The sequence below is a fragment of the Fundulus heteroclitus genome, unplaced genomic scaffold, assembly GCF_011125445.2.
Source record: "Fundulus heteroclitus isolate FHET01 unplaced genomic scaffold, MU-UCD_Fhet_4.1 scaffold_213, whole genome shotgun sequence".
NCBI lineage: Eukaryota > Metazoa > Chordata > Actinopteri > Cyprinodontiformes > Fundulidae > Fundulus > Fundulus heteroclitus.
The window spans coordinates 31,999-58,234 of NW_023396625.1; the positions used below are offsets into that span (position 1 = coordinate 31,999).

Here is a 26,236-nt window from a genome sequence, read left to right on the forward strand (position 1 = left end):
TTCCTTTCTTTTTTTTTACAGCATAAACCGATCAGGTCTTTCTGCAAAACTAACTACATGTTTTATTTTATTGTTTTTGCACCAGCTGTCTGCAGCTGACCCTGATTTTTTGATATTCTTCTGCAAAAACCTAGTCTTTATTCCCATTTACACCCTAAGTGTAATTACAAGTCAATATTCGCACACACACAGTGTCTTGACTGTTTTTTCTCTCGTTTCTCTCACAGGTGTAAGTGTAACCTCCACGCCTCCCAGTGCCTGCTGATTGATGGGAACCTCCAGTGCCAGTGTGAACACAATACCACTGGGCCGGACTGCCAGCGATGCAAGAAGGGCTTCAAAGCCAAGTCCTGGAAAGCAGGTTCCTACCTGCCTCCACCAAACGGAACCCCCAACACCTGTACGTACCTGCAGATGTATGATCCCACTGTGCTTATCCTAATCAGCATGCTGAGACTTTTACTGCTGATTCACGTCTAGTCAGAACTTTTCAGGTATTCATGATGGGCAAAAGTATTATATACAGTACATTGGGCTTTAAACTGTTTATCTGGATGATTTTCAGGGTTGAAAGATTTTTAAAAGCAAAAAATTAGAAATTTTTTTTGACACAGAATCAAAAATTATATATGCAAGCTGACAAATGTACAAATATCTTCTTTAATATAAAAGAAAAGTAAAGGCCCCGTAGCAACTTGCAGCTGAACTTTGTTTTAGCCATCATCCAACCCCTGGAAAAACTCTGGATGAATATTTGGTCACTCATGGTGGAATTGACAGAGCAGTACATTTAAATTGTTTGGTTTCCTGGCACAAAGCAGGGTATTAAGCATATTCCACAAAATGTTAACATTTTGGAGAGCCTAGTTCAGAAGCCAAATGTTAGCCCGCTTGATAATTAATATAGTGATCTTAAACCTCTAAGTTTAAGTGATCTTGCCAAGTTTTGAACTAATTTATTTCAATGACAAAAAAATATATATTTTTATTTTCTAAACATCCCTAAATCTTCTTAGATCTCACATAGTTTCTTTGACTTTCCCGTTATTATGAGCTCTGATGTCAGCTGGAAGACTGCCACCAAAAACAAAAAAATCTGCCAAAAAGGCTTGTAAAGACAAACTACCAGTTGCACTCAATCATGCTTATTAATGAGAAATTAGACCTTGGCCTTGTGAAGGTTCTAGCAATATCAAGTAAACTATTTTATGGATTGTATTTTTAAGCATTTGCATATACCTGCATTGTTTTGATGCTATGTGAATTATAGAAAATCTTCAGGAATTCAAACTTGTGGGGAAAACAACACCTCAGATAAATCTTGAAAACATGAAATATGACTTTCATGCCCATGATGAGTGATTGTAAACTTCTGACCTTAGCTATCACCTGTTTCTTTCATATGCATTAACTTCAGACAATACGGTATTAAATGTAACCAAAAAATATTCCTAATTTAGATGTAAAAAAAAAAAAAAAGTCTAAAACTTAATATTCTAACTTTTTGGTGTAAGTAAAAAATTTTTTTTACAAGCAACACAGCTAAAGGCTACAGGAAGTTAGAAATGCAGCAGCTTCGACCTTCCACAAACAATTGTTTTTTACAAATTGAAGGATTGTTTAAGTTCTGTTTGTTTTACCTTGTAACATTAGGTCCAATAGTTTTCAAATAGCTCCGAACTTTACAACAAATGAGATTTTTTTTTTTTTTTTTTTACTACAGCTATTAACCACTGTTAAAGGTGTCCCATTTGCTAACTGTGGTTTACTTGTCCAACTGATTTCTAAAGGTCGAATGCTGAAATGGAGCATCTTTGTTGTGCTCTGTCATGCCTTCACGTTATCTGCCTCGAGTCTTGCGCTCTCTTGAAGCCTGAATAAACTGCGGACATCTGATTGTTTTGTACTGATTTAGGATAAATAAATGCACCGATGATAATTAGGTAAATCATGTTTAAATTAATTCTGAGTCAAAACTTTTTCCTATGTGCTTTGTTCGGATGTCTGCAGCATGTGTTATTGAAGTATAAAGGATGCATTCATTGCATCTGAACAACCATCGTGCAAATTCTTCTTATTTAACAAGAACTGACGTGCTATTTTACTTTTTAACAAAAGGCTTTTACTTGGAAAGATTTTCCATTTTTACTCCAAATCTGACTGATAAATACAGAGGTGTTACAACACCCCACAGATCCTGAATCAAAAGCAGAACCAAAGGAGCAGTTTCAGAAGAAAGGACAGTTTGGAAGAAGACAGGGATACGAAGCTCTCACAGCTTTTTTGACCTCCTCGTTGAGAGCAGGGCTGTGATAGCACAGCAGTGTGTGGGCAGGAAATCCTTTTGGAGAGAGTAACCAGCCACAGCAGCTAGCTATGATAAAATAATAATCTAGGGCAGCCCCTCCCCAGTTTTCTGCTTTTACACTGACACACTCTTTATGCACCGAGAGAGACAGCCACACACAGAAACACCAGCGGTGATGCGCTCGCTTTTACGTGCACCCACACTGCAGAAAGTTGTCAGCTTTCCCCCCCCCCACCCCCCGTTATGCTGTTGTTTCTAACTTACTTATATTAGAACTGAGACACACCTTCGGTCCTGATACCTGGCCTTTTAAAACTCCTGGATCCCATTTGTGGCATTTAAAAATTAAAACGTTTGCAGCTTCCACAAGGTTGCAACGTGAGGTAAAACAGCTGCAGCATGGAAAAGATACAATGCATTATCCATGGCAAGGCTAAATTTAGGTTTAGTCAAAAATGAGCTTTATTTGAATAAAGCAAAGTGAAAACATACTTAGCGAGAGAGCACGAGCATAAGAAGCAGGGAAAGAGCACAATTTGGGATGAGGGGGACGGCGGTTCAGATCCTGTAATTACTCCGGGACGATGAGAGGTGGTCCTCGGCAACCCTTATTTTTCTTAACAGCTTTCTGCCACCTGAGTCTGATAAATGAGGCAGAGTCAAGTCTTTAGGCAAATTGAATGCATAAATAAACAAGTTCTCATCTCCTCTTCCCTTTCTCATTCTCTTTTAGGTACAATTGCTGGTTCCCCCTCCGGTTCTAGTAAGTAATAATGCAAAGCAAAGCAGAAGATTTGGTGCTCATTTCTATTTCTTGTCCCAGCTTGCTTCTTACCCCTTTTCCTATCGCATTGACATTTTTAAGTTAACCATCTATTTTTCCATCTGTATTCCCGCTAAACTCCACCTCTCTCCCCTGTGATGTTCAGCTGGCTCTCTCCAGTTGCTCATTTCTTTTCCCCCGCATCTCTACACTTGGTGAGCCCTGGGAGCTTCATTATTAATAAATCTCTCTGTCGCCACATCCTTTCATCACAGAACATCACACTAACCTGCACAGAAGGAATTCTTCCACATATCAGCTTTTTATATTTAGACTAATGACAGTTGCTGCTGGATGGATGGATGGAAGGAGGGAAGGAAGGAGGGATGAGAGGGGCGTTGTACGTGTGCCGCGAAAGGAGCAGCAAACAGAGCCGAGAGAGAACAGAGGGAGCAACTGGAGATAGGGATGTGGGCATATGTTAGTTTGTTGTAATGCACTGTGATTCTGGGTGAAAAGCGAGGGAAGGCAGGAATAAAAGGGAATTTGATTAGGGATTCTCTCTGTGGAGAGGCTCTCAGCCTCCGAGCTGTTAGACGGAAGCGATCGGCAAAGTGGCAACATCTACCCTGACAGCTATGGGCTTTTCTCCACACGGCCCAACGGTAAAGGGCTGGTGGATGCATGGATAAACTTGGGCAATTGGACCACAGAGCTCTTGAAGCGCCTCCTTTGATAACTGCACACAACTGAGGGATTATCTTAACAAACAATGACTTTGAGAAATCATAGAAAAAAAAAACTCTAATATCCACAGTGGTTATAGCTGTGGAGATCCATTTTCAAACTCCCACAGGTTCACTTTTAAATCACTGGTCGGAAGATTTTTTTTTTTATGCAATATTTTTCTTGTTTAAAAAAGAAAATATGTCTCTAGGGTTTCAATCAAAAAATGCTGTAATACCTAAGTTCCACCAGAAGGAGGACAAAATGTCGGCTTTAACCACACGAAGTTAAGTGAAGAAGATCCTGAGCCCGGAATTTCTCAACGAAAAGTTTCACTTGTTTTACTTTGAAAAAGGAAAATCCACATCACTAGCTTCACGCAGTATCTTTTCTTCTCCTGTAAACGAAGGTAGAAAAGGGGCTGAGGATGACGCTGACGCTGAGACTGAAGCCACAATCATCTCTGAAGCTGAAGGGTTGCAGGCTGTTACACAGGAGCCTTTTGGTGCTTCTTCGGAAGGTGCGAAACGTAGTTTAGCCCTAGATAGAAATACAAGGTAGATTTTTCATTACGTTGTAAAAACGCAGCGGAAGCCCAACCTCATAATGTCACTTCAGGCCTGTCTAGTGTACACCAGCAGACATGTACATCCAGTTACACCAACAGTTGCACACACTGCAGAAAAAAAAAAGAATCCATTTCTTACTAAGTCCTAAAACAGCAAATCTACCTTTGCATTAAGGTCACACCAACAGAAGTCAAGTGTCTTTTTGTGCATTTTCAACAATAAAGTGCTTAAGGCTATTTTCCTCTTAAACTCTTTTTCTTTAAGATTCTGACACTTACTTCACCAATATTCCTTAAAGAAATGCTACAGTATTTTGGGAAACATCCGACTCCCTGTCAGAGAGCTGGAACAGATGATTGACGACGCTGTCATGTCTGTTTCTCAGATACCATTTCACAGACAGCAGCTGTTTGGCTCATCCGGAGACTGAAAACAACAGAAAACAACAATCCTGACCTACGAGACAATCGGCACCACTTAAGCGTACACAATCAGTTAACCTTTCCTTGTTTTGCAGTCAGTATCAAACATATTGTGGAGGGGGAAAAAAAAGAGGGCGTGTTTACTGGTGTGGCACTGTAAAATCTTGGAGCTCTTCATCGATTGCAGAACAACTCCTAAGAGCACGGTTTGCCGAGATTTTTAAAGCGAGATAAAACCGGGCTTATATGTGAGCTTTGAAAGGCTCAGTTTCAGTCTTTGGTCATGAGCTAAACTGGCTGGTTGATTAGCTTACAAAGAAATATGTTCTCAAGGTTTTACAGGCTACAGTGCCAGTGAGAAATTAGAAAAGCGCTCATGGATATACAGATCATGCACAGATGCATTTGAATAGTTTTTTTTTTCCCCTCAGGGCAATATTACTACTCGAATTGGGTGCTGAAGTTTGAGTTTATGGTGAAGGCTCTCTTATCTATAGAGGGTCACAATTACACACACATGCTAAAAGTCTTTGGGTAAATGTCTCTTAGCAAGTTGCAGAGAAACTCCCTCTCCTTTATGGCCATCAACAAGCTTCTGGCATGATTCTGGCTGCTTATTTCATCCCCTCCTCTTTTCTTTTTCAGAAATAGGAGAGTTAATTTCAAGTGTTTGGTTTCCCAGAGGAGGTCTGATGTCCACAGATAGTCCATAAATCTTCATTTGATTTGTGGCTTTGCACAGTTCCAGAAATGTAATGTTCGGCAGTTTTAGCCATTCCTAAACCAGTTGTAAACTCACTGTCCTGCCAACTGCATCTAAGTTTAAACAATCTTACCAAAACTGTCACACGCATGAGAAGACATCAGTACACTGCAAAAAAGGAGCTAAAAGTAAGTCACATTTTCTTGAAATGAGTGTAATTTTCCTTGATTTGAGCAGATAAATGTGACTGTTTGCCAATGGAATTAGTATTTTTAAGATAATTAGACATCCTGCACTTGAAATAAGATTACTTTAAGATTACTATTTTAATTGCAAAAAATCTTTTCCATAGGTGGATAATCTTACCTGCTCAAATCAAGGGAAAATACACTTATTTCAAGAAATTTTTTCCGACTCCTACTTTCCTTTTAGCGGTGTAAGGATGATCAAGAACGATCTGAGAACCTCAAAGGCTCAGATGCTTGACAACCCGTGTCAGGGGTGTCTGACTCCAGTCCTCAAGGGCTGATGTCCTACCTGTTTACATGTGTCTATACTCCAACACAACTCAAAGAGCTAAATAACATCCCCAGCATGTCATGAACCTCTGCTGAAACCTTAACTGAGATGTGTTGAACATGTTAAACATGCAGGACACCGGTGCTTGACCACTTACTTTAAACATTATCCACAATGAAGTGATTTTTTTTTCTTATTTACTTGACCTTGGGGAATGGCAACCATGTAAGAAGCCTCTGCTGCAAAATCAGTCCAACTAGACAAAGCTAGGTGGCATCGATGGGTAACAACGTTTGGAGGACGTAACGTGAAAATTGTAAGCCTAAGAACACTGTACCATCTATTAAACTCTTAAGCTTCAGGATAGATCCTGACCATCACACTATTGGCATTTTAGACCATCCTTTAAGGCCAGGGTCGCATCGGACACCCATTTAAATGAGCTTTGCCATTTCTGATGAGTAGAACGAATAAGGCTGAATTATAACAGGGCCTTGGTGATTGCTATAAAAAGTGCGTCCTTTCTTTGCAACTTGCTAAGGAAGATCTGACTAAATCTTAGCGGGGGTGTATGTATATATCTGAGCTTGACAGTACAATTTTGACTGTGTGGGTTAGAATAATATTAATTATAATTCATATCATAAGTTAATACTTTTGAAAATAAGTTGAAAATGAGTAGGCAGGTTTTTCAAAGTGGAAACTGAATTTCCACTTCTAGGTTTATCTTTATTTGATCATAGTAGAGAGCCGATGTTAAGCAGTCTTTTTACTCTGTCTTTTTGGTATCTGCATAAACAAAAGCTACCTCCAAAAGAAAGTCTCCTATTGAAAATTGAAGAGAGACCTTTTTTTTCCCTTATTAGTCAGGATACTCTTGATACCTCAATAAGTGATATGAAATTTTCCTCGGCTGAACGTTTAAATGATGCAGTCACATTGTAGCAGGAACTTCCTACACATTTGTGACAAATCCAATGTGCGCCCCTGTGGATGTGCTTATAGACACTGACAGGCAGGGTGTTTGTGTCAGTGTAGAAATCATGCATAATTCATCCTCCAACTTACTGGAGGTCTTAAGCTGAACATTGACCGTTTCTCAGGCTATTTATATTGCTGACATTAATGTTGGATGTGGATTGTCCTGTCTTGAAAGCTAGGTTGTCAAAGTGTTGTGGACATTCAGACTTTATTTGTTCTGACTGACTGATCTTAAACCACCCCGGATGGATGGAAAAACTTTCTGTCAGCTGCCTCAATGTACAGTAAAGTGGTCCTTGAAGCCCTTAAAGCCCAGCTTGCCCTCATGCTAAATTAAAGCCTGCCAGCTTGGTAAGCAGCGGCGCTTTTAATGTCGTGCCAAGACAAAACTGGGGGTGCTTGGATTTCCACTTCGGTGTAACGTCATCAGGTTGTTGTTTTTTTTTTTTGTCTTTAAGGAATCCATTAAGTGTGAGCTTTTGAACTGCACAGCGCTTTTGCTGTTTGGCTGACGTCAGGAGGACCTTCAAAGGAGTTCAATGATTAGCAATGACTCTGGAGAGTCCCATGGAAGCTTAAACTACAGGCCTTTGTAAGCCCTTCAAAGTTCAACGCGAAGGACACCAATTTCCCAGAAAAACAACATCCATGTTTTTGTCAAAGTTAATTCAAACACCCGTTAATTCTATTCTTAAATTATCTCCATTGGTTACAACTCCTGGTTGAGTTGTAACCAATGAGCCCGAATATTTACACTTAATTTCTGCATCTTTAAGTGCTTGCATGCAGGGCACAACAGTTCTTAGCACTGTTACCTCACGACAAGTAGGTCTTAGGTTGAGATCCTGGCCAGAGCCTTTCTGTGTATGGATTTCATATACTAGGTGTGCATGCATTGGTTTTTGCTGGGTACTCTGGCTTCCTCAGACAGTCCAGGTGTTAGGTGAACGACCCACTATAACTTGCCCTTTAAGCCCCTTGAACTTTTTTTTACATTTTAACCCCAAAATCCAATGTGTTTTACTGGGATTCTATCTGATAGGCCAACACATAAGTAGCTGGCAATTTTGAATAGGAAGAAAAAAAGAATATGTGGTTTTGAAAACCTTGAAAAGTATGTATCTGTGTGCACCCCCCTTTACTCTGACATGCCAAAATAAAATCCAGGGCAACCAATGAGTTTCAGAAGGGGTAATTTAATCACAGTATTAATCCATCTGGTCTGTGAAGGTCTTATAGTGTAGGTATGTCAGAGACTATTAATGAACAAACAAACAGACTGTTTTCATTAGACAGACGGTCAAAGGGCCTCTTGTAACTCTGGAGGAGCTGTGAAGGTCCACAGCTCAGTTACAACAGGACAACCATTTCATAAATCTGGTCTTTGTGGACGAGTTGCAAGAAGAAAGCTGTTGTCCAAAGAGAACACTAGGAGGTCCTGTTTGCAGTTTGCCACAAGCCATGTAGGAAACACAGCAAACATGGGGGAAAGGCAATCTACAAAACACTACATTGGACGCACAAATTACACAGGCACATGACTCTGAAAACAACATGCCCTCCATGGAAAATGGTGATGGCAGTGTTATTCTGAGGGCATGCTTTTCTTTAGCATGAAAAAAAAATCACATTTTACATATGCACAGGTGGTCCAGTCAAAAGCCTTAAACAAACATAAGGATCTAGATGGGCTGAACAGAAAAGCTGGGCATATTTCTCAGTTTCAATGGTAGACATCGTTCCTTTAACTTTACAATGACCAGATTTGTGTTAATCGTGTCACGTCAAATCCTTATAAAACACACAGGGACTGTAACATCAAAAACTTTTGATAAAAGGAGTGTGAATACTTTTGCGAGGCACTACAGGCCTGAGTGTTTGCTGTTTGTCTCTTTGCTGCCCTGTGATGGACTGGTTCTCTGTCCGGGGCGTGCTCCGCCTTGTGCTATTCACCAGCCTCCCCACGACCTTAAACAGGATTACGTGGGTACAGAAAATGGATGGGTGTATATTTATGTTGTGACGGTAAATTTACGAAAAATCTAAAAACATGCATGCTACTGATTGTATTTAATATTAGTAGCACAAAGTGTCCAGCTGTCCTTCTGGGACACCATACTTAAAATATCCAACATCAAAGTTTTACTCATACCTAACTTTTTATTTTCAAATCTTAGGCATAGAGGCGTGTATTTAGGTTAAAGCCTAACCCTGTTGTATCTGAACCCTTCCTTTGTGTGTATGCGTGTTTATATGAGCGTATGTGTGCATGTTTAGATTTATTGCAGGCATATGGTGCAGTTCAGCTGAACCCATAAATCACCTGCATCCCCCCCCGTGTCCCCCTGGGGGTCTGAGGTCTTAGGTCCCATTCTCACCAAGCGGGCCGCCACTACTGTTTGCATATCCACACAGTATAAAACACACACACACACACACACTGACACATGTGCATTCATGCTGCTTCGTGGTATAGGTCCTGTGGTGTCTATTAGTAGTTCACTTTACACCATTATTGTCTTGAATGATAAAAACTATCAAGTCTTATCTTTTCTGGTGGCTTGAAGGTATTCAACACTGCACTGGAAGCTAGAAAATAACTGCATCATCATTGCATGCACTGATTTTGCTTTACATTTTAATATTTTCCGCTCGGACATGTGTTTAAAATTTTGGAACCATAGCGATAAAAGAAAAAAAAATTATTAATCATCTGTTTTGTGTTGTTGATGGTGCCTGAACAGACATATCTACAGCATCCTTACATCAGCGTGTGTTAGACAGCCGTGTCATAGTAGATGCTTCCTTTGTCTTGTCCCTGCCCCAGTTAAGTCAGTGAGCATGCTCAGAGGATTAGCGATCTATTGGCAACAGAGTCTGATCCACTGAGCACGCAGCTCATTGGTCAGTCTGGACAGATGGGTGTTGGCACGGGGTGGGGGAGGGTTGTCGGTCATCGAGACCCAATCCCTAAACCCTATCATAAATCTACCAACCCAACCGCAGGACCCCCACATGACCACAGTTTGGTTTTCATCCAAAGTCTGGAACCTCACAACGCACGGTCACATGGTCAGGCACATGCGGAAAAGTGTGCGTACGCTGGTGACGTGCTGGTCTGCTCAAATCCTTTAATTTTTTTATAAAAACTAAACTTGGCCCCAGTTACGGAGTGATTGGATCATGGCTAGAAAATCATGTGACACATTAACAACACCCATGCTGTTTGACTTTATTAAGATTTTTTGCAGATGTTAACGGATCCTGAATCACAATGCCTTCATCAGCGCACAGCCAAATCACCGTCTCACACTCGTGTAACAAATGATGAGAGTGCTGAGACTGACAAGTGACATTTAGACATTATTATTTACACTTTCTCGGATTATTTTAGCAGAAGTGACAAATGATCTCATTATATGCAAATGCATTTGTGAGGAGGACACCTAAAAGTGTGCGGGCACATGGACACAGAGGGTGTGCTCGGTGTTGTGTGTGAATAGTAGGTGGTTGAGCGTGTGCCAGAGGGAGTGTGCCATCACGGGACAGTAAGTGAGTCCGTTTGAACAGACGGGCACATTTTTTTTTAGGATTATGATAGATTTTTGATGCTGTCCATGAGGGAGCGATGGTGCTGTCAGATGTCTGGTAATACAATTTTATTTTACGTTTTTCTTTGCATACAGAGAATTCGGACCTCAGCACCCCCGCTGCTGAAGTTGGAAACTCAGTTGTCAGTTCTCTAAACCCTCATCATTTTGATATAAGTGAAGGTAGGCAATACACAGTAGAATAGGACCTGCCATAGAAGATTTAGTTGTGTTTTAGCGTTTTTCTACAGCTCATAGTTGCAATCTTTAAAAACTGCTGGGTTAAAATCGTCGGCCTGACGTTTGGTTTAAACTTCACCATTTCTGTTCCAACAGAATAAACAGAAAAACATGGTTGAAAAAAAATAAACCAGCAGTTTTTTTTGTTTGAAGGTCACATAACCTGCTAGCCCAGCATTAGAGCCATTTTTCTCTCTCTCTCTCCCTAGTTTACCCATTAGCCGTTTGTGCTTTCTAACGTTGTGGTTAGAAAGCCTTTTTAAGAACAGGAAATTCCACAATTCTTTCAGGTAAACAAATATAGCAGTCAAGCAGTCTTATAACCAGTGGGCAAGATGCTTTTATCTGCTCTGGTCTTTTCAACAAAAACACACAGTGTATACGATTTGAAACTCCAATGTACTACTACTGACAAAAGAGAATATGAGTAATTTAGGATTAATCTTTGTTATGTCAGACCTGTAATGGAAACTGAGAGTCTTTATTAAGTTAGATTCTGTTACAGATGCTGTTATCCAGAAATAACTTAAGTAACACGGTGTGATCAGAGGAAATTCTCAATCGATCCGGCAGACACTGACAGAAAAAAAAAACATCCACTTTACCTTCTGAGCCACAGCTACCCCATTATTGATCAAAAAGAAAACTGCATTCATAAATAAAGCCTCTCTGGCATTAAAGGCGTAAGATTTTATTTGTATTTTTTTTTTTTCAAATTCTTGCACATGCTTTTAGCTGTGTTACCTGAAACAGATAATGGAAAAGAAATGTAACCTGTGCTTCGCAGTTGTTTAAACAATCAGTATTTTCTCAACATTTAGAAGAGAAGAGATAGAAGAGAATAATCCCTTATTGTCTCACAGTGGGGAAACACAGGTGTATCAGCAGCAAGTAAGGGGAAAAGTAAAAAAAAAAAAAAAAAACTCATTAGATGTAATGCTCCACTGAGTAGGGTGGTCTAAAGGTGTACAAAATGTGCATATTGTCCATGAAAACAGCAAAAGACTACCAAAACGTTTTTTGAAAAAACTGTGCAAATAACAGCATGGATGTAAGCAACTGTTTGAGCTTGTTTTGAGCAGTGATGGTTATAAAGCTGGGAACAAGTACCTGCAATAACGTTCCTTTGGGTACCTAGGATGCAGCAGTATGTCACTGAAGGAGCTCTCTAGATCTGCAAAAGCTTCATGCATGGGGTGGGAGACATTGTCCAACGATAATGTTGTTTGGCCAGGGTCCTTCTTGCCCCCATCCCATTAGTACCAGCTCAAAGTGGTTTGCTATGGGTCGACTCACTTTTTTGGCTTTTTCATTAGCAACCGTTTCGTGGACCTTTACTAGTTTTAGAACCTGCTTTATTGCGGTTCAAACGCAGTGAGTCGGCCCGGAGGCGCGACATCGGAAGACTGTCGTGGCTAGGGGGTGGAATCACCGTTTGGAAATTAGAGCGACTCCAAAACAAGAACCAGACCTGCTATATAAAAAAAACAACCGAGTATAGCATTATATACTGAACGTAGATGGAAGCCCCCAAAACAATACTGTTGTCCAACGCAGTGGTGCACCTATTTCTGTGCTGGGCGGCTGGTGAAAGCCATGAAGTGTCGGATTCTCTGTGGCCTTGCTATGCCGACCATTGGCGGGGTTCTCAGTTGTAATGGAAAACCACCCATGTGAAATCTATTATCAGTTCACTATTCTTGGGACAGCAGAGGGAATGGCTTGCTGAGGGCGATTTCTGTGCAAGAGTTTTCATTTAAAGGAAATATAAGCAAACTTTCACCAGTAGGTGGGCTGTTGAGCACGGCCTTGAGACCAAAACAAGATGTGTGACAAGCCTCGCTTCTCTCTACCTCCAAAATCTAAGCAACAGTTATCTGTTTCAATTTTACAATTTTAGTCAAAAATAACAGAACAATGCCCTGAATGTACGCGAGAATCATGGTGGGCAATTCACGAGCCCGATGGGCTGCATTAAACAACGCTAACTGTGTTAGCTTGGCTACCGATGGCTACTCGCCTCACATAACAAGGCAAGGCAAATTTATTTATATGGCACATTTCAGTACAAAGACAATGCAAAGTGCTTTACATGATTAAAAATAACACAGAATAAAAGCAAGTTGGAATAAAATGTAGAAACAAAATAAAACATGGAAAAATAGAAACTAAATATTAGAAACAGTTGGACTACGAAGTTTAACTAATTAACTTTCAGTAAAACAGTTTAACTAGAACTGTCAAAGGCAATCCTAAACAAATGTGTTTGTAAGCTTGATTAAAAAGAACTCAGGCTTTCAGCACTTTTACAGTTTTCTGGAAGTTTGTTCCAGATAAGCGGAGCATAGGAACTAAATGCTGCTTCTCCATGTTTAGTTCTGGTTCTGGTTCTGCAGAGTAGGCTGGAGCCAGAAGACCTTAGTGGTCTGGAGGGTTGATACACTGATAATAATTCTGTGAAGTATTTAGGTGCTAAGCCATTCAGGGATTTATAGATTAACAGAAGGATTTTGAAGTCTATTCTCTGAGATACAATAAAGCCTGGCCAAACTCCAACCACTAGAAACACAAGCCTAACAACACTGTAACACCAACAGTGTTGGCCTTGTGTCTCCCCCTTGGCAACACAAGGCCAATGTAAATCGTTGTTTTATCTCTTTCTGACAACTTCTTTTCCAAAGACCGTTGTTTTATTTTTGTTTTGTTTTTTTGTAGTAATGGGTCCTGATTATCTTCAGGTGGACGTGGCAGTGGCATTGTATGGGCAGGAAGGGGCTAAGCCCTGGGTGGCAGCTGTTCACATGGACGTACACATCTCCACACAGAGAGATGGTGTGTGGAGTCATACCGCATAAAAAGATACCTTTAGTTCTTCACATCACCATTTTTTAGTTCTTTAAAAAAATAATGAATTATTGCTTATTGCTCCTTTAAAGAAGCTCCTTTTTTTGCCAGTTGACAATTTTGATTAGGATATTTTCTCATAATACTAACCCTTATAGTTGTAGTTTTTAACAGAAATAATAAAAAAAAAATGGAAATACACCTGTAATTGTTTCTGGGTGTATTATTATTGCAGTGTGTTTCCACAACATATTTCCAGAGTAGAAATGTTGCCTAGAAAAAATACCTGTTAGGGAGCTGGTACTTTTTAATTACCAGAAACATTTGGATGGAGTTTTGTAATTGGGAAAGTCTTTTAAGCATTTAAAATTCATACCAGTCATATCAGTTAAAAATAGTCTACAGCTAATATTTTCTGTAAAACTTTTACTGCGATAGCGTTTGAATGATCAACATCTGTTTACAGACATCTGTGTGGAAAGAAACAGTAAAACATTTATTCAAGTTAATATTTTAGTATTTTAAATTGTTCCTGCTCTGAGACAATAAGGAACAAGCCCAAAATCCACATGTGGATCGTTAATAGAATTTTAAGAAACAAGGAATACTGCTGCTTCAGCATGTTTGGTGCACTTTTGGGACAAAACTTCTAGGTTTTAGTTATCAAATGTGAAAGTTACCAACTCCTCTGACTTCAGTGGGATTATATTTCAGTTTTACAGCAAAACACAGTGAAATGAGCTGAAATCAGCTTCTCCCCTCATCCCCTTTCCTCCCTACGGTGATTATATAGCACTTCTAAAATGCAAGAGGTGAGCCTCATCGGTTGTATTTTTATTGTTTAAAGTCACAGCTCTTATTTTTGCCTCTCAAGCTACACAGCTGTAGACCAATCAGCATCTGGCCCTGTTTTGGAAAAAGCACACAGAAAAGTGTCCAGGGTTAAAGCAGCACTGTGTACGTTTTGACCCTATTATTAGCTTAATTTGCGATACATCAAATGAGTTTAAGGTCAATATAAAGCACTTGCCGAATGTGGATCATCAGTGTGGGCTGCCCTTCTCAAAAACTTGCCTATATAACTTGAGAGGATCCGGCTCGGAATGGGTCATGTGACCTAGAGTGGCGCTTTACTGCAATCTGAGCTCCCCTTAACCTGAGAGCTAACCTTACATGCTTCTACTTTTCTCATCCTCGAGTCAAAGTTAGTCATGGCCATGGTTATTATTACAAAATACAGTAAATATAGTTTGCAAACTTCCATGTCAGCTCTTCTGCTGCTGCCTTTCATAACCAGATGATTGAGTCCTTATTGAGTCTGTGTGTCTTCTCTTCCACGGCTCATTGAGCTCCCCCTCCCTCTCCCTCTCCCGTTTGCTCTGCCTTGTCCTCTCCCTCTCTGCCTTAGTGGGAGACTCTGAGTATAATCTAGACGGGTGACTGTGACCTAGTCTTTAAAACTAACACGATGACTTCTCAGTCTGCTTTTCTAAAGTGGTCTGCTATCAGATTCCAAAACACAGAGACTGTTTAATTTTGTGATAGTGCAGTGTTGTCAGTGGCCCTAAGCAGCACTAAACGGGGAAGTTCCGGGTGTAGTGCCCCCTAGTGGCAAAAAGTACATGGTGCTGCTTTAATGAAAGCCCCAACAAAATGGGTTCTGAGAAAAAAATGTGTCATAGTTGAAATGTGGCGTAAGCAGAATGTTGTATTATAAAATAGCGTTGCAGTTAAAAGGCTGTAGATAAAGAGTGAAACTTGTGCAATTCTCTATGATTAGTACCTAGCAATACAATTAATAAATTAGTAGAAAATGTAGAAAATAACTCATAAAAAAGCTAATTTAAACATACAAATGATGACATTCCTTGGGATCACGGTATAGTGATGCTGCTGCAGATCACAATTTCGTTCACGCTTTTTTAAAAGTATGAGATAAGTTTACCACCATTTCCCACTGTCCATTCTATGACATAACATAAGCATTCACAGAACTTAAAAGTGTACAACAGGCTGACACACAATGAAAGTCGTATATTAATATTTTAGGACCACATCCACAACGGTCACTCCCATAATATACACTGTATTTGCAAGCTGAATAGTGTTTCCAGCACTGGAAGGGTTGTGGAACAGCTTTTGAGTTTAGCCTATCTCAGCAGTGTGAAATCACACTTTTATTGTGTGTTCTCACTTCACTGTATGTGTGTAAGTCTCTGTGTGTGTGTGTGTGTCTGTGTGTGTGTGTGTGTGTGTGTGTGTGTGTGCGTGCGTGTGTGAATCTGCAAAAGAAAGGCTTTCTTCAGATAAACAATCTGAGGCAGCATCTCTCATGCTAATGCCCTAGCTTGCTCATTCCTCATTGCATTTACATTCTCTGTCCTCCTGCACCTGATTCAACAGACAGCAGAACTCCAGCAGCAGAAAGCAGATTTACACCGAGCTCAGTCCCTCAAACGCACCACGCTTTATCCACCAGCACTTCGACTGAGCCTCCGCTGATACCAATGGGACAATCTGACACACTTGCTGTCAGAACAGAGGTTCATGCTCCTTCCTCGTACTCTCTGCCGGGGGAGCACAGAGTTTCCCCGACACCGCGGGAGTTCACTCATTCAGAAACAGTCCCTGAACACGTGCATGTGTCTCACCCTGTCCCAGAAGGTCCCCCTCATCACTCTGTCACTAATCATCACCATCACCATTCAGCCACAGAAGAGTCCACTGTCCACGTTCAGCATCATTCAGGCTTAAGCGAAGGAGGTAAGGCACACCCTTTGAAGCTTGACAGAGAGTAGAATAGTCAAATTGGATTTGGGATATAATTTCCTAACCAGGATGGGGGTGTTTATAGAGTGGAACGTCTAGGAGCGGCAAATTTCCACATACGTGTGGTTCTTCACAAACTGTCACCGTTTTTTTTTTTATGTTACTCTGCATCATTTCACGAGTCAGAGAGAGGCTTGTTGAGTTCACCGAGATCTCCTCCGTGTGAGCGTGTGCGTGAGCGAGAGGTCTGATGAGAGGAAGCTGAATGTGCGTACGGGGAAGTCTGTGAAGGAATGACTTCAGTTGGCATTGTGTTTGCATCATGCGGAGACATTTAGGGGATTGAGGAACATCAGCCACAGGATCAAAGCGATGAAAAGACATGGAGACAAAGCAGACAGAATCGGGGCAAAGCCCAACTTAACCTCGCCCCGCTGCAGTAGATTACAAACTACAATGTCTGCAGCATTAATAAGTCTGGAAGTATAAATAAAGCCGTCCTGTATTGTTAGAGGTAACTGTCTGTTGGTTCAGGCATGGTGTCAGCCTGCCTGCAAGGGGGCAGATGAAGAGCTTCATCGCTGCCTTTCCATACAAAGCCCGGCCGACTCTCACACACCCCTTTTGTTTTAAACTCGCCGCGGAGCGAGCAGGAACCCGGGACGCTTCAGCTGCCAACGTCTGATGTCAGACAGCTTGGGCAGAGCTGACTGAGATGAATACCGAGACTCGTCCTGCCCCCGAGGCGGCGCAGGTTACCGAGATCAAATTCATTTACGCTCTCCGTTGCCCGGGAGTAGCCCCCCTGGATCAACCGTGATTCAGAATCCCGCCTCACTACAGCGAGCAAGTGTGACGGATGTGTGAGAAGGCAGCTCTGGTGGGGCCGGAGGAGGACACAAAGTAGTAGAAACGTGGGCAGGGTAAACTTTGATGAGATGCAGCGATGGCGCGATGCCAGTTGTGTGAAACGGTCCCGGGTGCTGTGAGAGCAGCTGCCGACATCCCGTCTCACTGGAGCCCCGGGGAAGATAGAGGAGGGAGGGATGAAGAGGAGCGAGTGGACAAGAGGTAGCCTGAAGGGGGGAATGCACCGCGGGGGAGCGGCAGGCCTGCTGAATCCCCTCTATCTGGAGAAGAACGCACATCGCCTGCTCTAAACACCTCACGGGGGGGAAACACAGATGGAAGCATGCAGCTTTGCAGTCTCTAGCGGTCATTAGTCCCTCAATGATGTTCATGGTGTGGTCACTCCCTGTGATTGGTTATCCACGTTTCTTGATGGTAATCATCTCTTTGAGGAAGACTGTGATACGCTGACTTAGTGAACGTTGCTTTTGTTGAAGGATGTGTTTGATCTACAACACTGGTTATAGCTTTTACCCCATGGATTATTAATTAATTTAGAACTGTTTAAACTGTTCCTTTATCAAGCTGCAATAATGATACAACACATAACTTTAATGGATTTAAAGAAAAGAATTACATGCCCAAGTTTAATCTCTTACTGTTTTCTCCCCTCTCTGAGCTAAACGGGGTTATAATTATGCACTCAAGCTCTAATGCATATCTGTACCCGCTAATATCTGATTACGTGTCCTTTAGCAGGATGCAGAGAAATAGCACACACTTTCATCTGCAGTAAATCTGGCTGAATATTTAACCCTTCTCCTTACCAGAAAGATAGAGTTTAAGGTAGAGTTTCCTGACACAGGACCAACTTTCAGCACAGTCCTCTATTATTTCAATAGAATAGAGGGTGGGGCCATTCCAGAGGTTCAGTGATAGCCTCCTTTAACCTTTCCAAAAGCATGTGGACGTATGTTTTGAATCCCTGTCCTGTTTGAAAATTAAACTGTGTTCAGTTTTCAGAGGTTTTAGCTGTTTATATGAGCTAAAGTTGAAAAATGTGAAGGTAATCATCTTTCTTCATTATTTCACCCACTTGGATGTTGTTTAAAGCAGCAGTGGCAGCAAACCCCACCCACATCCCTACCCCCTATCCCTGCCTAAGCAGGAACAAGTGCCACCATGCTTGACAGCTGATACAGTGTTCAAAGGCTTGAACGTTTTTACCTCGACTCCTCCAAACATGGGCTATTCTCCCCTTTCAGCATAAAGCATTTCACACGAACGCATTTGAGTTCAACTTTGGGGCAGACGCAAACGTCTGTTGTGCTCGGAGACGTCTGGCTCGGAGCAGAGCTTTCTTTAGCGGTCAGCCGCCGCCTTAGTCTGTGTTGATGTTACACACCTCCCTGTGGACAGTGGGAGTGGTGTTTAAGCAGCTTCCAGTTTATGATGGGCTTAAGGCTTGGTGGTTCTTGGATTCTTGTTGAACATCCTCATTAATTTGTTTTCATTGGAGGTGACAGTTTGAGACGGATGTGTGAAACGGTGCCACAGTTGGGTGATTCAAAAGAACATCGATCTCAAGCACACATAGAAAACTAGCTGGAGACGGATAAACGAGCTAATATCAAGCCTCCGTAATGGTTGACCTCAGCCCTGCTGAAGATTTATGGACTGTGCTCAAAAGCAAGAGCCGAGCTAGGTAACCATCTATCATTTTTATTAAGAAGAGCGATCTAATGTCCAGCCAGACATATGCCAAGACTATGCTGATGGCAACAAAATTAACCAGAATCAGCTTTATTTGACCGCGTCGACACGCACAATTAAGAAATGTATCTTCAGTTACAGCGCTCACAACATACAAACATTTAGTATGCAATATAATGGGCCATTCATATCATCGATGTATGTATGCAAACTTCTGATCTGCTCTATATAAACTAAACTACTTTCACATCCCTCCTCTTTCTCGTGGGCTCAGTCTGTTAGCCCAAAAAGCGTACAGCAGAGAATCCTGGGAATAATATAAAGCCCTCAAGGAGAAGGAGGCAGAGGCAATTAAAAATGCATTATAATTGGTATGTGTGTGCTAGCTCTGCTCATATTGATTAGGGTTAGTTTGTGCTCATCTCAACATAGGAAAGTACATCCTTGAGAAGATGTTACTGCATTATAAGGCAGTTATTTGTTGCTTTATTTGGGTACATTTTGGATGAAAGAAGGAAACGTTCGGAAATATTCCTAACATCCACGTATAAATAAGAGCACAACATCATACATTTCTCACCAGGAGTGGAAAGTAGCAATGAAGCAGCTGCTCCAGCCCCTCTGACTCTCCCCCCCCCCCCAAGTCCAGGACTGAGGCATCTGATTGGCCGATCTGACAGAGAGAAAGAAAGAACGACAGAAAGAAAGAAAGAAGACAGGAAGACGGCAGATGCTATCGCTAATCTTTACCTGCTGCAGTACTGGTGTATTTATAAAGTTCCTATTGTTAAGGCGGCTGAGGAAATAGCTTTTAAAATACCCCATAAGATCTCTGTTCTTGTTTACTGAATTACGATTGTGACAGGCATCAAGCTCTACTGAGCTTGAGCAAGACAGGGAGGAAGAGGAGGATGAGGAGGAAGAGAAAACATCTAAAATGACACGTATTTCACGTAAACGTAATGGTAGATTTGGCTCCCGGTGCACAACGCTGCACTGGATAAAAAAATGTACTATGGACGCCGACAGCTCAGAGTGAAAAATGGTCTCATAAGAACTCAAGGTCAAATCTATATACATTTATCTCTTCACTGACAAAATAGTCTGTCATTCAGAAAAGATTTTGACACCAAGAGTATCATCACTGATTTACACAGACGTTGACTGAAGCTGATGGGCCCCAAATGAAAAGCGACAGACTTTTCAATTTCAGCTCCTTTTGAGGATTTCGGCATAAAGGGTGTCACTCTGTAAATAGGTGCCCACAGGTCTGGGGAACTGCAACACCAGACTCACGGCCACGAACCGAAACCTCCATCTGGACATGAAGGGAGGAGAGAGGAGGAGAGACGGGCGGAGGCAAAAGGTATCCATTGTGCATGGACAGCAGTTGTGTTAGTCACCCGTAGTTCAGAGTGGTAGTGTAAACAGTTGCTCTTAAAATGATTTCATTTTAACTGCAAAGTAGGTTTTTTCAGTAAATATATATAAATTAGCGGGATGATTTGGAGACTTTTCTTTAAAAGTAAAATTTTGCCATTTCGTTTTACTCCTCGGGAAATGCTAAAGTATCATATTTTGAATTTTTTTTTTTTTTTTTGAGGACTAATATGAGAGATCAAGAGGCACAATTTTAGGCGTTCCTGCTATTAAAAAACCTCTACAGAATTGTTTCAGGGATGCTGTCTTCCCCACCATCACATCATGCAAGATTTGCAAGAATTGCAAGAATTGCAACAAAGTCATCATTCAAAAGCCGACATCGGCTCCAAATTGTACCAAAACAGAACATACACAAAGAACAAAGGGTTGCGTCTGCAATTTGATTATTTGGAGACCATAAATATCTCTAAACCGCAAATATTTCCGTATCAAGGGAACAAAGTTTGCCGCTTATCTCGGGGTAATTACTGAGGATTAAAAAATGAGTCTCTGGTTTATTTGATCTGCTCTGGTTGCAGCTTTCACAGTCGTTCATCCAGACTGTTACAGAGGATCCATAACTGAACACTAAGTGGGGGCATAAATTGCGTTTGCTGCTGTAAAAGTTATTAGAGCTGCCTATAAGCAGCGTCTTGCATTAGCTGCAGCTCAGATGAGACCCATCAGTGTGCTGATATCTCACATTGTCTTCACAAATCAGTTGATACACTTATTAAGACAAATATATGCACTTTCATTGCCTGATAAAAGTGATTCTAAAACAATTAGCTAATTATCAAAACAGGAGTTATCTGCAATGCCCATTGCATAAATTAGCTTTCTTTTTTTTGTTTTGCATACAATGATCAACCCACTCACTTTTTTATAGATTGAGTAAGTTTCTGTTTCATCAGTCATACCAGCGTTCAGAGGCAGAATTGGTACATGCAAAATGTAAAATAAATTTCACATCTTGCTGCTGTAGGGAGCCTGAGAAAATTAAAGGAACTATTGCGATACAGTACATAATCCTGAAATTTCTTTTGCTGTTTCAACTTAACCTTGTGATTTTTCAGACCCCCACACACATGAAACTCATGGCCTCAAAATACCTTCGTCTCTGCACGGAGAGAAAGGGAAGCAAACCGAAAGTCATGCAGAAATGAAAGGTACTCGGTCTTTACATGTGGGGACAATATTACCTTGAAAACAAAAAAAAAAATGCAACAACAATAAAAACTTACATTCTTTTTGCTTCTTTTAATAATCGTGGCGTGTCAGACCCTCATTCACCTGTGGGGCACACAGTCGAGGCTCATGGACATAAAACAAAAGCGTCCTCCGGGCATGGTGAAGACAGCGATGAGACTGAAAGGACAGGTATTTTTCAAAGCTTAGACATAGCCATTTAGCTGCTAAAATAGTTAACCTGTAGAGATTACCCGAGTAGAGAACCGTGGAGACACATTTCTAGTGAAAAACAGTTGAACGGGTTTTAGATTTTGCTCATAAATTTGCTGAAAACTGCACATTGTCAGTTTCCCATACGTCGGAGGGGCACGCACATGAGGTTCACACATCGACTGCCTCATCTGAGCACGGTGAGGAACAGCACGCGAAGACAAACGCTCACAAGACAGGTAACCGAATTTCTATCTAAACGAATCAGTCATCGCTGTGAAAATTAGCCATGTGAGAGACACAAGTGATCCGGTTGAATGTGAAACAGTTTTAGTTGATCCCAGTGTGGTCGAGAACAAATGAACCGATAGCATAAAATGAATAATATGGATGAGGGTACATAAAGTGATACAAAGAAGAAACATTTGTTGATTCTATCAAAGCCATCGAGACGTACGGTGCTGTGTAAAGGTATATTTCTTTTTGTGTGTGTGTGTTTTACTCGCACCCAAATATTCCAGATCACCAAACAAAAATTATTGGCAGAAAAGGATAACCTGAGTACATACTAAAAAGTGTCTTCAAATAATGATTTCATTCATTGAAGGAAGGAAAATATTCAAACTACCTTGGCCCCATGTGAAAGAAATAATTGCCCTCTAAACCTGCCCTCTGGTTTAAGTTGGTAAATGTGAGCCAGACCTTTGAGATCTTTTTGATTATTTGTGGTTTTTGCCTTGGAAGTGTTTCCTGTTGTTGAATCATGAATGCTGATCTTAACTGAGGCAAGGAGAGCTGCTGTCATGAGTTATTCTTTGACCTCCTAAGTGAGTCACCAACACGCTGGGAATTGATCTTGGACTGCTAGAAACGTTTATTACTGTTTTTGTTACTTTCCCATTTTAGGATTAAGGATCACAAGGTGGTTCACTGGAGTCTGACCGCTTAAAATGTGCATTCGTAACTCTTTGCAGACTATTTCCAAAACATAGCTGTCAATGATTTTGTTTTTCTAATCCGTTCTTCGATTTCTTTAGATCTGAGCATGATGCGTTGCTTTTTGATATTGTTTTGCTTATCTGGTGTTGTTTGTCTGATTCTGTTAGGGTTAGGGTACGGTTTTCTCAAGTTTTATTGATTTCAAAAGCCCAGCAGTTATCAGGACTGGGTGAAAGTGAGCTGTCCAAAACATGTGCCTGATTGCAATAATTCAGGATTTAACAAGGGGAGCAACTGCATTTCCACATAGGAACAGGTCTTCTTAGACAGCTTTTTTGTCTACTTAATTTAGGGAGGGGGGGGGGGGGGGTCATGGCCTAGTGGTTAGAGCAGTGCACTTGCACTCAGAGAAGGTTGCAAGTACCCAGTTCGATCCCCAGTGCCAGCACTCTGGGTCCCTGAGCAAGACCCTTAACCCCTGATTGCTCTCCAGGCACCACACAGTGGCAGCCCACTGCTCCCCAAGGGGATGGGTTAAGATGCAGAAGTGAATTTCTCCATTGTGAGATCAATAAAGTTCAATTATTATTATTGTTAAATTATCACTTGAAGGCCACCATTTATTCAAGTTGTGTTTCTCTGAGACAAAGATTCATTAAAATTGTGTAAAAAAAGAAGAAGAATCCTTCGAGAGGCAAACGATTTTGCACAGCGCTGTACTCTCAGTTGTTTTCTCTTTAGATGGTAATGGCCAGTGCAATTTGGAAACATTGACTGTGATAATTAGTCACAGAGACAGAAGAAGTGGAGAACTCACTTCGAGTAACTAATCCCTGACTGGGGCCAACTTTTAAAACCTAAAGATAGATTGAATGTTACTAAAACAGTTGTTGGAGTTTAGCTGCCTAGATGTTGTTTTCTCATTTTAGTCAATGACAATCGTGTCTTGATTGTTTCCAACGAGTTAGAGGGACACGGACACGAGACACATGGCCACAGAACAACTTTATCTGAACACGAAGAGGGAAGAAACGCAAAGCCTCAAACAGGTATTTAACGTAGAAGCAGCACATTGGTGCATAAACTCTAGTGTAGAAATAGAAACGGGTAGTAGTTAATTTATCACCACGAGTCAAACTTGACGTCTAACAGCAGAAAATGACCCCCTGACAGAAAAAGGGCAGGGATGCATCTTAGTGTCTGCTTTCTTCCTGGCTTTGCTTATGACAACGACAACTGTGGTGTGACAGTTTCCCACGTGTTTGACGGACACGCACATCAACCCCACGGCCACCAAACACCCGCCTCATCCCAGCCCCACGGGGAGAAAAGGCATGAGCAGAGCCATGAAGAGATTAAAGGTATACTTTTAGTTTTAGAGTTAGCTTCATTTTAAAGTCGCTACTGTACTGTTTATCTTGTCATGCATGTTGGTGAAAATAAAAGCACTTTTTATTTAGCTCCAGGTGTAAGGAAATGCTACAGATGTAAATGAATGGCAAAATAAGTTACCACTTGTAGTGGGCTGTAATTTTGATCTTATTCAGTTGCAAATTTGATGCACCATATACATTAAATTGACACCATCAATTAGCCAAGTAATTATTTGTTGAATTACACAAAAATATGCCCCTGCCAAATCAGACTTTAAGCATTCAGCATGCTAAGGTGAGTGGATCTTCATAAGGACAGATAGAACATTTGCATAGCATAACGTGAGATAAAGTGATATTGGGTTGATAAGTAACAATTTCATCAGTTACATAGTTTCGGCACACATGGAGTTGAGTTGATTATGTTTCTAAATTGCAGTAGTCATACTACTGTAATTTAGAAAGTAATATGTAGCTGCAGAGACCCTTCCCCTTCTCTCTCTCTCTCTCTGCCACATGTGCCACCAAAGAAAAAGTGTGGCAGACATAAGCCTATAATTTACTGCAGAATGGAGTAGTAGAAAATGTAGATTTTAGAAGTTGGTAGGTAAAAATATACAAATGTTTGGCTTTTATAGTAACGATAGTTGTGGTGCTTCAGCTCACAGTACTCATGAAGAAAACGTGCATCAGGCTCATGGCCACAAAGCGACAGCCTCATCTGAACATGGAGCGGAGGAAGGTGAAAAAAACACAGAAAGGCAAGGTATCTTTACAGGATCTAACAGAAAAAAAAGTTTAATGTTTAAAGTTTAAAAGTTTTATCCATGAACTCTAAGTTTAAGTTAATGTTTAAAGTTAATGCTATTCTTGAAAAACGTCAAAACTCAAGACACACATAGGAAGCTGATTATTTTTTCAAATGATCTCACAAGACATTTTTTTTTGGCAATGTTTGTGAAAACCCCGATGTTCCAGTCTTCCACAACCATGAGAACCATGGACACGAAACAAGCTCAGTGGGGAACGGGCAGGAGGAGCCTGACAGAATAGGTATCATGTTTACTTGTTGGGAGATTTCTTTCTAGTTTTATTAAAGTTGTTAGGGATTTAATATTTTCTCCTCAAGGGAAATAAGCGTGTACACGAATTCTCTGAAGGACACTGAAATGGTGGATCTGAAGATGAATCACAATAAAACAATTGTTAGGAAATGTAGAGAGTAATTTCTTTTTTTTATTTTGCTCTTTACAATCATGCCTTGTTAGAGACGTATAGGCACGAAACTCATGGACACGTTAAACCAGCTGGTCATGGACACGAGGTGCATCCACACAGGACAGCTGAAATACACGGTATCAGTCCAGGTATTATATACAGTTGTAAGACTGAATTAATACACAGACGTAAACGTTATGAATTTCAGTTCAAGCCATTCTGTTTTTCAGTAGGAAACTGATAACAAACTCCTGTTTCATTAATTAAATACTATGGATGTTACTCCTGGGGCATTTAATGACAGGGATGAAAGGTGTTAATATTGGGATGTATGTTGTGTGTTGCTAACAATGATGTTTATCAGTCTCCCATACACCCGAGCAACAGCATCATGGAAGCCATGGTCACAAAGCTTCCTCTGTGCAAGGTGAGGTGAATCATGCAAAAGAGAAAACCTACAGTCAGCTTTCTGTCGATCACTATGTTTACATGCACAAAATATCACCATTGGATTGAAATGTATTCAGATAAAAAAAAAATAAAAAAAAATCAGAATGAACCACTTATATGGGCACTCAATCAATTAATTTGATCATAATGTGCGTATATCTGCACCCGGCTTTATTCAGAATAGAAACACTCTGACATGCGCAGTTATCAAATTTCCCTAAAAAAAAAAACATAGAAGAAGAAGTACTCCCATCTTTGCTGAACAACAAAAAACTAATAAAGCAGTATAATACGAGTTTGTTGGTCTTCCGAGGGCCCAGGCTGAACTTGAACAAGGTTCTAATTACAGTTGAAATGTTACTGAATAAATTACAATTTTTAGCTCTTTTAAAGTTTCAAACAGAAAGGTTGTATCGGGAGCAATGACAGTTTTGCTT

The 26,236-nt window shown here is 40.8% G+C and overlaps 1 protein-coding gene across 1 annotated transcript in view; it reads left to right on the forward strand.

Annotated features, from left to right (window-relative positions):
- Positions 1-229: 229 nt before the first annotated feature.
- Positions 230-26,236, forward strand: part of LOC105920271 (sarcoplasmic reticulum histidine-rich calcium-binding protein) — a 49,137-nt gene continuing 23,130 nt past the window's right edge. The window contains exons 1-15 of the mRNA XM_036129758.1: positions 230-400; positions 3,042-3,071; positions 4,207-4,317; positions 10,678-10,764; positions 16,069-16,428; positions 20,255-20,362; positions 21,495-21,587; positions 21,700-21,798; positions 21,957-22,058; positions 23,727-23,807; positions 24,009-24,119; positions 24,793-24,897; positions 25,110-25,184; positions 25,400-25,498; positions 25,714-25,776. Coding sequence (XP_035985651.1) covers positions 16,173-16,428; positions 20,255-20,362; positions 21,495-21,587; positions 21,700-21,798; positions 21,957-22,058; positions 23,727-23,807; positions 24,009-24,119; positions 24,793-24,897; positions 25,110-25,184; positions 25,400-25,498; positions 25,714-25,776 — 1,192 coding nt within the window. The 5' untranslated portion in view covers positions 230-400; positions 3,042-3,071; positions 4,207-4,317; positions 10,678-10,764; positions 16,069-16,172. The remainder of the gene's footprint in view (positions 401-3,041; positions 3,072-4,206; positions 4,318-10,677; positions 10,765-16,068; positions 16,429-20,254; positions 20,363-21,494; positions 21,588-21,699; positions 21,799-21,956; positions 22,059-23,726; positions 23,808-24,008; positions 24,120-24,792; positions 24,898-25,109; positions 25,185-25,399; positions 25,499-25,713; positions 25,777-26,236) is intronic.